The sequence below is a fragment of the Oncorhynchus clarkii genome, chromosome 26 (genome assembly GCF_045791955.1).
Source record: "Oncorhynchus clarkii lewisi isolate Uvic-CL-2024 chromosome 26, UVic_Ocla_1.0, whole genome shotgun sequence".
Taxonomy (NCBI): Eukaryota; Metazoa; Chordata; class Actinopteri; order Salmoniformes; family Salmonidae; genus Oncorhynchus; species Oncorhynchus clarkii.
Window position 1 is genome coordinate 47,495,963 of NC_092172.1, and position 12,928 is coordinate 47,508,890.

General features: G+C 52.5%; 1 protein-coding gene across 1 annotated transcript in view; it reads left to right on the forward strand.

Moving 5' to 3' along the window:
- LOC139384665 (OTU domain-containing protein 7A-like) overlaps positions 1-12,331 on the forward strand; it is a 102,278-nt gene extending 89,947 nt beyond the window's left edge. The window contains exons 11-13 of the mRNA XM_071129488.1: positions 4,160-4,274; positions 9,959-10,043; positions 10,294-12,331. Coding sequence (XP_070985589.1) covers positions 4,160-4,274; positions 9,959-10,043; positions 10,294-12,207 — 2,114 coding nt within the window. The 3' untranslated portion in view covers positions 12,208-12,331. The remainder of the gene's footprint in view (positions 1-4,159; positions 4,275-9,958; positions 10,044-10,293) is intronic.
- Positions 12,332-12,928: the final 597 nt, after the last annotated feature.

The following is a 12,928-nucleotide window of genomic DNA, read 5'->3' on the forward strand; positions in this document are numbered from 1 at the left end:
CAGTACATTGTCTCAATGCAGGGAGATGTAATTTATCTGACAGTACGTTGTCTCAATGCAGAGAGATGTAATTTATCTGACAGTACATTGTCTCAATGCAGAGAGATGTATTATATCTGATAGTACATTGTCTCAATGCAGAGAGATGTAATTTATCTGATAGTACATTGTCTCAATGCAGAGAGATGTAATTTATCTGACAGTACATTGTCTCAATCAGTCTGTGGTGTAAAGTAATTCATCGTGTCTCAGGCTTGAGGCTGATCAAACTGTGCGAATAACTTTCTGTGAAAGGAATGACAGAACGGCATCACACACACACACACAAGCACACACACACACGCAAACACACACAAACACACAGAAAAACAGAACCGTCTCACTGAAGACCTGTGGGAGAAACCCTCAAGACCACAGCACAATACAGCTGTACTTGATCAGAGTTACGCACACACTACTTACGTAAACACTCCCACAAACACACAGAAAAACAGAACAGTCTCACTGAAGACCTGTGGGAGAAACCCTCAAGACCACAGCACAACACAGCTGTACTTGATCAGAGTTACGCACACACTACTTACGTAAACACTCCCCCAAACACACAGAAAAACAGAACCGTCTCACTGAAGACCTGTGGGAGAAACCCTCAAGACCACAGCACAACACAGCTGTACTTGATCAGAGTTACGCACACACTACTTACGTAAACACTCCCCCAAACACACAGAAAAACAGAACAGTCTCACTGAAGACCTGTGGGAGAAACCCTCAAGACCACAGCACAACACAGCTGTACTTGATCAGAGTTACGCACACACTACTTACGTAAACACTCCCCCAAACACACAGAAAAACAGAACCGTCTCACTGAAGACCTGTGGGAGAAACTCTCAAGACCACAGCACAACACAGCTGTACTTGATCAGAGTTACGCACACACTACTTACGTAAACACTCCCCCAAACACACAGAAAAACAGAACCGTCTCACTGAAGACCTGTGGGAGAAACTCTCAAGACCACAGCACAACACAGCTGTACTTGATCAGAGTTACGCACACACTACTTACGTAAACACTCCCCCACACACACTACTTACGTAAACACTCCCCCAAACACAGGATGCTGCATTCCTCTCTACATTCTGAGAGTTACAGCTAAATCTTTTTTGGCAAAAGCCCTGAACGTCAGAAGCTCGCTGACTGTCTGACAGACACATTTACAGCACGGCCTGTCCTCTGTCTCAACAACCTTTGGAAAGAAAATTGTGATAAATAAAATAAAAAAGTGTATCAGTTTCATTTAAGGACCAAAAAATTGCCAGCCGTGCCATATAGATTGCAAAATAGTTGGGAAGAGATTTTTGACGTACCGATTCCATGGCACATGGTTTATGAACCGATAACGTAAAACCACGCCAATTTTTTTTTCTTTTAATTATAATACAAAATTCTTGCAACCAATAGAATGTTATTTACATGGGTGATTCAGGCTCTCATCAGCTCTGCAGATTTTGCTGCGAAGAGTCTGAATCATTAGATTTTTTTGTTTTAATACTGTCCATATGTAGCTAGTTTCTGGTCGCAGGTTCAGGAATGGCTGAAGATTTGTAACATTTACCCGGAGCTAACTCTGCAGACGGCACTCCTGGGTGATCTGAAACGTCATAGTCAATCCATCAATAGTATAATAATGCTTTTAGTAAAAAAATATGTTTTTTTTTTAGGGCCTACGTGTATGTGTGTATGTAAACTCAGCAAAAAATCATCCTCTCACTGTCAACTGCGTTTATTTTCAGCAAACTTATCATGTGTAAATATTTGTATGAACATAACAAGATTCAACAACTGAGACATAAACTAAACAAGTTCCACAGACATGTGACTAACAGAAATGAATAATGTGTCCCTGAACAAAGGCGGGGTCAAAATCAAAAGTCAGTATCTGGTGTGGCCACCAGCTGCATTAAGTACTGCAGTGCATCTCCTCATGGACTGCACCAGATTTGCCATTTCTTGCTGTGAGATGTTACCCCACTCTTCCACCAAGGCAAGTTCCCGGACATTTCGAGGCTCTCACCCTCTGATCCAACAGGTCATGGCAGAACACTGACATTCCTGTCTTACAGGAAATCATGCACAGAATGAGCAGTATGGCTGGTGGCATTGTCATGCTGGAGGGTCATGTCAGGATGAGCCTGCAGGAAGGGTACCACATGAGGGAGGAGGATGTCTTCCCTGTAATGCACAGCGTTGAGATTGCCTGCAATGACAACAAGCTCAGTCCGATGATGCTGTGACACACCGCCCCAAACCATGATGGACCCTCCACCTCCAAATCGATCCCGCTTCCAGAGTACAGGCCTCGGTGTAACGCTCATTCCTTCAACGATAAACGCGAATCCGACCATCACCCCTGGTGAGACAAACCGCAACTCGTCAGTGAAGAGCACTTTTTGCCAGTCCTGTCTGGTCCAGCGACGGTGGGTTTGTGCCCATAGGCAACATTGTTGCCGGTGACGTCTGGTGAGGACCTGCCTTACAACAGGCCTACAAGCCCTCAGTCCAGCCTCTCTCAGCCTATTGGGGACAGTCTGAGGAGACAGTCTAACTCGGGCAGTTGTTGTTGCCATCCTGTACCTGTCCCGCAGGTGTGATTCTTGGATGTACCGATCCTGTGCAGGTGTTGTTACACGTGGTCTGCCACTGCGAGGACAATCAGCTGTCCGTCATGTCTCCCTGTAGCGCTGTCTTAGGTGTCTCACAGTACGGACATTGCAATTTATTGCCCTGGCCACATCTGCAGTCCTCATGCCTCCTTACAGCATGCCTAAGGCACGTTCACACAGATGAGCAGGGACCCTGGGCTTCTTTCTTTTGGTGTTTTTCAGAGTCAGTAGAAAGGCCTCTTTAGTGTCCTAAGTTTTCATAAATGTGACCTTAATTGCCTACCGTCTGTAAGCTGTTAGTATCTTAATGACCGTTCTACAGGTTCATGTTCATTAATTGTTTATGGTTCATTGAACAAGCATGGGAAACAGTGTTTAAACCCTTTACAATACAAATCTGTGAAGTTAATTTGGATTTTTACAAATTATCTTTGAAAGACAGGGTCCTGAAAACGGGGGACGTTTCTTTTTTTGTTGAGTTTACATATAATATATATATATTATATATTTGCAAAATAATATATGGGGGATTGGAAGTGATGCAGACAATTACATTGATAGAAGCTACAATCTATTTGCACTATTTAAGCTGATCCGCCCTCTAACAAAGAGAGAGGGAGAGAGAGAGAGTGAGAGAGAGAGACAGAGAGAGAGAGAGAGAGTGTGAGAGAGAGAGAGAGAGAGAGAGAGAGAGAGAGAGAGAGAGAGAGAAAGGCATCAGACCCTCGTGACAGAGACTCATCTATCTCTCTCTAGACAGTGTTATTATGGGGTGTGAACATCCACCCACACAACACACTCCCTGTAATGTCAGCGTAGGTGCTTCTCAGCAACATCCGTTGTTTTACATGTTTGGCTGAAGAAGAAAATGAAAACAAGGCCCTCTTGGCATCAAAAGTGTCACGTGGAAGATGATACCAATAGAAGGATACAAGTTGTACGCAGTGGCACAACAGAGCTCATCAAACCATGACTTTATGAGCCGGGGTTTACTGTGATTAATGGGTCTGTGTCAACTTTCAAACCCAAATTGTCCTCCTGGTCAATAGAGGCTCTGCTTATCCTACCTAGGCTGTGTGGTTACCTGTCTGTGTGCTGTGTGGTTACCTGTCTGTGTGGTTACCTGTCTGTGTGGTTACCTGGCTGTGTGCTGTGTGGTTACCTGGCTGTGTGCTGTGTGGTTACCTGGCTGTGTAGTTACCAGGCTGTGTGGTTACTTGGCTGTGTGGTTACCTGGCTGTGTGGTTACCTGTCTGTGTGCTGTGTGGTTACCTGGCTGTACCTGGCTGTGTGGTTACCTGGCTGTGTGCTGTGTGGTTACCTGTCTGTGTGCTGTGTGGTTACCTGGCTGTGTGGTTACCTGGCTGTGTGCTCTGTGGTTACCTGTCTGTGTGCTGTGTGGTTACCTGGCTGTGTGGTTACCTGGCTGTGTGTTTGTACCCCTGCTTATCTGATCTGACCATAATGACGCGTGATCTGTGTTTTCCAGCTGTGATCCCGCTGACCGACTCAGAACACAAGCTGCTATCTCTCCACTTCGCTACGGACCCTGGGAAGGACTGGGAGTGGAGCCGAGACCACAACGACAACATCAAGCTAGCCAAGTGAGTTAGGTACAACAAACGACAAACAGGTGGTGGTGGTGGAGGGGGTCATAGGGGTGGAGGGGGTAGTAGAGGGGTGGAGGGGGTCATAGGGGTGGAGGCGGTAGTAGGGGTGGAGGGGGTAGTAGGGGTGGAGGGGGTAGTAGAGGTGGAGGGGTGGAGGGGGTAGTAGAGGTGGAGGGGGTAGTAGAGGTGGAGGGGTGGAGGGGGTAGTAGGGGTGGAGGGTGTAGTAGAGGTGGAAGTAGGGGTGGAGAGGGTAGTAGGGGTGGAGGGGTAGTAGAGGCGTGGAGGGGGTAGTACGGGTGGAGGGGGTAGTAGAGGTGGAGAGGTAGTAGAGGGGTGGAGGGGGTAGTAGGGGTGGAGGGGATAGTAGGGGTGGAGAGGGTAGTAGGGTTGGAGGGGGTAGTAGGGGTGGAGGGTGTAGTAGAGGTGGAAGTAGGGGTGGAGAGGGTAGTAGGGGTGGAGGGGTAGTAGAGGCGTGGAGGGGGTAGTACGGGTGGAGGGGGTAGTAGAGGTGGAGAGGTAGTAGAGGGGTGGAGGGGGTAGTAGGGGTGGAGGGGGTAGTAGGGGTGGAGGGGGTAGGAGGGGTGGAGGGGGTAGTAGAGGGGTGGAGGGGATAGTAGGGGTGGAGGGGTAGTAGAGGGGTGGAGGGGGTAGTAGGGGTGGAGGGGGTAGTAGGGGTGGAGGGGTAGTAGAGGGGTGGAGGGGGTAGTATGGGTGGAGGGGGTAGTAGAGGTGGAGAGGTAGTAGAGGGGTGGAGGGAGTAGTAGGGGTGGAGGGGGTAGTAGGGGTGGAGGGGGTAGTAGGGGTGGAGGGGGTAGTAGGGGTGGAGGGGGTAGTAGGGGTGGAGGGGGTAGTAGGGGTGGAGGGGGTAGTAGGGGTGGAGGGGGTAGTAGGGGTGGAGGGAGTAGTAGGGGTGGAGGGGGTAGTAGAGGTGGAGGGAGTAGTAGGGGTGGAGGGAGTAGTAGGGGTGGAGGGAGTAGTAGGGGTGGAGGGAGTAGTAGGGGTGGAGGGGGTAGTAGGGGTGGAGGGGGTAGTAGGGGTGGAGGGAGTAGTAGGGGTGGAGGGAGTAGTAGGGGTGGAGAGGTAGTAGAGGTGGAGGGAGTAGTAGGGGTGGAGGGAGTAGTAGGGGTGGAGGGAGTAGTAGGGGTGGAGGGAGTAGTAGAGGTGGAGAGGTAGTAGAGGGGTGGAGGGAGTAGTAGGGGTGGAGGGAGTAGTAGGGGTGGAGGGAGTAGTAGGGGTGGAGGGAGTAGTAGGGGTGGAGGGAGTAGTAGGGGTGGAGAGGTAGTAGGGGTGGAGAGGTAGTAGAGGTGGAGGGAGTAGTAGGGGTGGAGGGAGTAGTAGGGGTGGAGGGAGTAGTAGGGGTGGAGGGAGTAGTAGAGGTGGAGAGGTAGTAGAGGGGTGGAGGGAGTAGTAGGGGTGGAGGGAGTAGTAGGGGTGGAGGGAGTAGTAGGGGTGGAGGGAGTAGTAGGGGTGGAGGGAGTAGTAGGGGTGGAGGGAGTAGTAGGGGTGGAGGGAGTAGTAGGGGTGGAGGGAGTAGTAGGGGTGGAGAGGTAGTAGAGGGGTGGAGGGAGTAGTAGGGGTGGAGGGAGTAGTAGGGGTGGAGGGAGTAGTAGGGGTGGAGGGAGTAGTAGGGGTGGAGGGAGTAGTAGGGGTGGAGGGAGTAGTAGGGGTGGAGGGAGTAGTAGGGGTGGAGGGAGTAGTAGGGGTGGAGGGAGTAGTAGGGGTGGAGGGAGTAGTAGGGGTGGAGGGAGTAGTAGGGGTGGAGGGAGTAGTAGGGGTGGAGGGAGTAGTAGGGGTGGAGGGAGTAGTAGGGGTGGAGGGAGTAGTAGGGGTGGAGGGTAGTAGTAGGGGTGGAGGGAGTAGTAGGGGTGGAGGGAGTAGTAGGGGTGGAGGGAGTAGTAGGGGTGGAGAGGTAGTAGAGGGGTGGAGGGAGTAGTAGGGGTGGAGGGAGTAGTAGGGGTGGAGGGAGTAGTAGGGGTGGAGGGAGTAGTAGGGGTGGAGGGGTAGTAGGGGTGGAGGGAGTAGTAGGGGTGGAGGGAGTAGTAGGGGTGGAGGGAGTAGTAGGGGTGGAGGTGGAGGGAGTAGTAGGGGTGGAGGGAGTAGTAGGGGTGGAGGGAGTAGTAGGGGTGGAGGGAGTAGTAGGGGTGGAGGGAGTAGTAGGGGTGGAGGGAGTAGTAGGGGTGGAGGGAGTAGTAGGGGTGGAGGGGGGGTGGAGTAGTAGGGGTGGAGGGAGTAGTAGGGGTGGAGGGAGTAGTAGGGGTGGAGGGAGTAGTAGGGGTGGAGGGTAGTAGTAGGGGTGGAGGGAGTAGTAGGGGTGGAGGGGTAGGGGGTGGAGGGAGTAGTAGGGGTGGAGGGAGTAGTAGGGGTGGAGGGAGTAGTAGGGGTGGAGGGAGTAGTAGTAGGGGTAGTAGGGGTGGAGGGAGTAGTAGGGGTGGAGGGAGTAGTAGGGGTGGAGGGAGTAGTAGGGGTGGAGGGAGTAGTAGGGGTGGAGGGAGTAGTAGGGGTGGAGGGAGTAGTAGGGGTGGAGGGAGTAGTAGGGGTGGAGGGAGTAGTAGGGGTGGAGGGAGTAGTAGGGGTGGAGGGAGTAGTAGGGGTGGAGGGGAGTAGTAGGGGTGGAGGGAGTAGTAGGGGTGGAGGGAGTAGTAGGGAGTAGTAGGGGTGGAGGGAGTAGTAGGGGTGGAGGGAGTAGTAGGGGTGGAGGGAGTAGTAGGGGTGGAGGGAGTAGTAGGGGTGGAGGGAGTAGTAGGGGTGGAGGGAGTAGTAGGGGTGGAGGGAGTAGTAGGGGTGGAGGGAGTAGTAGGGGTGGAGGGAGTAGTAGGGGTGGAGGGAGTAGTAGGGGTGGAGGGAGTAGTAGGGGTGGAGGGAGTAGTAGGGGTGGAGGGAGTAGTAGGGGTGGAGGGAGTAGTAGGGGTGGAGGGAGTAGTAGGGGTAGGGGGTGGAGGGAGTAGTAGGGGTGGAGGGAGTAGTAGGGGTGGAGGGAGTAGTAGGGGTGGAGGGAGTAGTAGGGGTGGAGGGGGTAGTAGGGGTGGAGGGAGTAGTAGGGGTGGAGGGAGTAGTAGGGGTGGAGGGGGTAGTAGGGGTGGAGGGAGTAGTAGGGGTGGAGGGAGTAGTAGGGGTGGAGGGAGTAGTAGGGGTGGAGGGAGTAGTAGGGGTGGAGGGAGTAGTAGGGGTGGAGGGAGTAGTAGGGGTGGAGGGAGTAGTAGGGGTGGAGGGGTAGGGAGTAGTAGGGGTGGAGGGAGTAGTAGGGGTGGAGGGAGTAGTAGGGGTGGAGGGGTAGTAGTGGAGGGGTGGAGGGAGTAGTAGGGGTGGAGGGAGTAGTAGGGGTGGAGGGAGTAGTAGGGGTGGAGGGAGTAGTAGGGGTGGAGGGAGTAGTAGGGGTGGAGGGAGTAGTAGGGGTGGAGGGAGTAGTAGGGGTGGAGGGAGTAGTAGAGGGGTGGAGGGAGTAGTAGGGGTGGAGGGGGTAGTAGGGGTGGAGGGGGTAGTAGGGGGGTAGTAGAGGGGTAGTAGAGGGGTAGTAGAGGTGGAGGGAGTAGTAGGGGTGGAGGGAGTAGTAGAGGTGGAGGGGGTAGTAGAGGGGTAGTAGAGGGGTAGTAGAGGGGTAGTAGAGGGGTAGTAGAGGGGTAGTAGTAGGGGTGGAGGGAGTAGTAGGGGTGGAGGGGGTAGTAGAGGGGTAGTAGAGGGGTAGTAGAGGGGTAGTAGTAGGGGTGGAGGGAGTAGTAGGGGTGGAGGGGGTAGTAGGGGTGGAGGGGGTAGTAGGGGTGGAGGGGGTAGTAGAGGTGGAGGGAGTAGTAGGGGTGGAGGGAGTAGTAGGGGTGGAGGGAGTAGTAGGGGTGGAGGGAGTAGTAGGGGTGGAGGGAGTAGTAGGGGTGGAGGGAGTAGTAGGGGTGGAGGGAGTAGTAGGGGTGGAGGGAGTAGTAGGGGTGGAGGGAGTAGTAGGGGTCAGCTAACTGTGCTGCAGGGAACATTGAAAAATATCATTATTCTTGAATAGAAGAATGAATGTTGGGATTCGTGTTCTCAACTAAACATTGTTCCCAGCACTAATCACAAAGAGCCTTATTTTTATTAGAGATTAACTATCCATGGTTTATTATCTATAAAACTTTAGCACGTATCACTACAGGCTGTAGTGTTCAATCTTAATTCATTGCTAAATGAACAAAAAAAAGAAACGTCCTCTCACTGTCAACTGCGTTTATTTTCAGCAAACTTAACATGTGTAAATATTTGTATGAAAATAACAAGATTCAACAACTGAGACTAAACAAGTTCCACAGACATGTGACCATGGACTGCACCAGATTTGCCCGTTCTTGCTGTGAGATGTTACCCCACTCTTCCACCAAGGCTCCTGCAAGTTACCGGACATTTCTGGGGGAAAGGCCCTAGCCCTCACCCTCCGATCCAACAGGTCCCAGACGTGCTCAATGGGATTGAGATCCGGGCTCTTCGCTGGCCATGGCAGAACACTGACATTCCGGTCTTGCATTAAATCACGCACAGAACGAGCAGCATGGCTGGTGGCATTGTCATGCTGGAGGGTCATGTCAGGATGAGCCTGCAGGAAGGGTAACACATGAGGGAGGAGGATGTCTTCCCTGTAATGCACAGCGTTGAGATTGCCTGCAATGACAGCAACCTCAGTCCGATGATACTGTGACACACCGCCCCAGACCATGACAGATCCTCCACCTCCAAATCGATCCCGCTCCAGAGTACAGGCCTCGGTGTAACGCTCATTCCTTCAACAATAAACGCGAATCCGACCATCACCCCTGGTGAGACAAACCGCAACTCGTCAGTGAAGAGCACTTTTTGCCAGTCCTGTCTGGTCCAGCGACGGTGGATTTGTGCCCATAGGCGACGTTGTTGCCGGTGTTGTCTGGTGAGGACCTGCCTTACAACAGGCCTACAAGCCCTCAGTCCAGCGTCTCTCAGCCTATTGGGGACAGTCTGAGCACTGATGGAGGGATTTGTGCGTTACTGGTGGAACTTGGCAGTTGTTGTTGCCATCCTGTACCTGTCCACAGGTGTGATGTTCGGATGTACCAATCCTGTGCAGGTGTTGTTACATGTGGTCTGCCACTGTGAGGATGATCAGTTGTCCATCCTGCACCTGTCCCGCAGGTGTGATGTTCGGATGTACCGATCCTGTGCAGGTGTTGTTACACGTGGTCTGCCACTGCGAGGACGATCAGCTGTCCGTCCTGTCTCCCTGTAGCGCTGTGTTAGGCGTCTCACAGTACGGACATTGCAATTTATTGCCCTGGTCACATCTGCAGTCCTCATGCCTCCTTGCAGCATGCCTAAGGCACATTCACGCAGATGAGTAGGGACCCTGGGCTTCTTTCTTTTGGTGTTTTTCAGAGTCAGTAGAAAGGCCTCTTTGGTGTCCTAAGTTTTCAGAACTGTGATCTTAATTGCCTACCGTCTGTAAGCTGTTAGTGTCTTGATGACCTTTCCACCGGTCCATTAATTAAGGATGGGAAACAGTGTTTAAACCCTTTACAATGAAGATCTGTGAACTTATTTGGATTTTTACGAATTATCTTTGAAAGACAGAATCCTGAAAACGGGGGACGTTTCTTTTTTTTTGCTGAGTTTATATTTCTTCAAAAGCGTAGCATTTATAATCCAGATTTACTGTTGCTATCTAATGTTCGTAACCTTTCTCCCTCAGTTTAATCCTGTCTCTGGAAGCCAAACTGACCCTGCTGCATAACTACATGAACGTAACATGGATCAGGATACCATCTGAGACCAGGGTACCTCTCCTCTTTCTCTTCCACATTGATTGGCTAATGCCAGCAAATAATTGTTGTGATTAGATTTGATAGGTTGTTCTGCATCCGTGTTGTACCGCCAGCTCCTCAGCACCTTACTGTCTATGTACAAGGAATAAAGCAAACTACGTTTTGATGTCATAGTCTTGAAATGGAGTAGATTAGACAGGTCAACATCATTTACTGATTGTGCTTCCTCTCCATCCCTTCTCAACCCTCTCTCTCTCTCCAGGCTCCCCTGGCCCAGCCGGAGTCTCCCACGGCGTCCCACGGGGGCGACGACGTCCAGTCTCTAGCCGACTCCATGGACTCCGACCGAGACTCCGTCTGCAGCAACTCCAACGTCAACAACGGCAAGGTCTACGTGAAGGACAAGGATCCCAAGGAGAAGACGGAGAGGCAGCAACAGGGTAAAGACAAGGACAAGACCAGGACGGACTCTGTGGCCAACAAGCTAGGCAGCTTCAGTAAAACCCTGGGTATCAAGCTGAAGAAGAACATGGGAGGTCTGGGAGGACTGGTCCACGGAAAGATCAACCGCTCCAACTCTGGAGGCAACGGCCGGAACAACGGAGGAGGAGGGGGGGGCGGCAACGGAGGAGGGGGGGGCGGCGGCAACGGAGGAGGGACAGAGAATAACGTAGACAAGAAGAAGGAGAAAAGGGAAGGAAAAGCCCGGAAGGATGGAGGAGGAGGAGAGAAGGAGGGCCAGTCTGGGAGTACGTCGTTCTCCTCGGACAAGACCACCAGCCCGTCTCCCACCGAGCGTCCCGCAGGCGTGCCCTCTCCTCCTGGGGAACGGGACAGGGACAGGGGGGGTCTCCTGGCCCGGCTGGTGGGGGATAAGGCCCTGTCGGAGCACTGGAAGTACAGCACAGACGTCAAGCTGAGCCTCAACATACTGAGAGCCGCCATGCAGGGCGAGAGGAAGTTCATCTTCGCCGGCCTTCTCCTCACCTCCCATCGCCACCAGTTCCACGAGGAGATGATCTCCTTCTACCTGACCTCTGCTCAGGAGCGCTTCTCTGCCGAGCAGGAGACTAGGAGGAAGGAAGGAGAGAAGAAACCTGCAGCAAACTCTACAACCACGACTACTACGACCAACGGGCCCTCCAACGCCCTGAAGAAACCAGAGCAGGAGAGCGCCCCTCACCGGGAGAGAGAGAGGGAGAAGGAAAGAGAGAGAGAAAAGGAGAGGGAGAGAGAGAGGGAGAGAGAGAGAGAAAGGGAGAGAGAGAGGGAGAGAGAGAGGGAGAGAGAGAGAGAAAGGGAGAGAGAGAGGGAGCGAGACACCCGCACCCCTCCTCCTCCTCCCTCCTGCCCTCCTCCTCCTACTCCCCTTCCCCAGGACTTCATCTCTTCCCCAGCCAGACACCACCAAAGCCATACCCCTCACACCCCCCCACAGATTGCCCTGAAGATGCAGGGCCGCCACAGCCCCTCCCCCAACTCCTCCCCCAGCAACGGTGCTACCAGGAGACCGGGGTCCGTCCCCCCTGTCCCCAGGCCCGTCCCAACTACAGTCCCAGTGTCAGCCCACTACAGCCATACCCCTCCCATCCAGAGGTCCAGTATCATCCACCTGAGAGACGTCAACCTCCAGGCCCTCCAGGCACCCAGCTTCCAGCCGGACGACCCCCAGCCCAGCTACAAGCCTCCTCTGGTGGGCACCCTGAAGACCTGTGCCACTTACCCCCAGCAGAACCGCTCTCTGTCCTCCCAGAGCTACTCTCCAGCCCGCCTGTCTGGGGTCCGTTTGGGCACCGGGGTCAACCACACCCACCCGGGGGTCCCAGGCACCACGGAGCCCTACAACATGCCTGGGGAGCACAAGTCCCATACCTATACCAACGGCTTCAACGCTAGCCACATACAGGACTGTCTGGAGTTCGCCGACGCCGACTTGCCTCAGACCTGGGGGAGCAGTAGGGTCACCAGGACGGGTTCGGGGTCCGACAAGGTCAAAGGTCAGATCGGTAGCGCCGGGGGGGGTTGCCTGGTGTACTGCCTGCAGCAGAGGAGATGCAAGAGGGAGAAGTGCTCCTTCTACGGGCGGCCGGAGACAGATAACTACTGTTCCTACTGCTTCAAGGAGGATCTGAAACACAAGGAGAGGGAGGCCAAGGCCCTCAGTAGGCCTGGGTAGCCCCCTGGTAGCGCGCCAGCCAGAGGTGCTGCTACTCTATAGCCTGGTGTACTATCTATCGCACGACAGGTACAGCAAACCCCAGCTGCTGACAACGCAACACAACAGACAGACAGACAGAACTGTGTCCATAGAGAAGGCGATAGAACAGGTTCTACTCAATAGACTGTCTGTGGACGTTGGGACATCCAGACAGACAGACAGACAGACAGACAGACACGCTCAGAGCCAGTTGATCGCCTGCTCTGTTTAAAACATTTCATTCCTGTCACTTCTCCTGTCTCAGTGTACAGTACAGTAGGCTACTGTAAAGGACACAACTACTTGATGACAAGCAGGGTAGATCTCTGTCCACTTAACATCTTTGGCCAGCAGGAATTTAGAATTTAGAAAAAAATAAAAAAATAGGGTTCAAATTCAATTTTCGGTTAGTTTTATGGAGAATTGTCTTGTGTTTTTTGCCCACAACTTGAATGGCAAACTAAGATATCATTTCAGGCAAATACAGTACACATAAAAATAGCAATTGCATTTTGTTGTGCAGTGGTTCAACACGTAAACTTAAATCTAACATCTAACTAAAACCGGACTGTTTTGATCTTAAAATCTTCAACCAACTTTTAAAAAACAAACTTCTCAAAGCAATACGTTAGTACCTTCAACGTTGTTTATTTTGTTGTTTTTTAATCAATAATTGTCTTAATGGCAACTCACTGTGAAC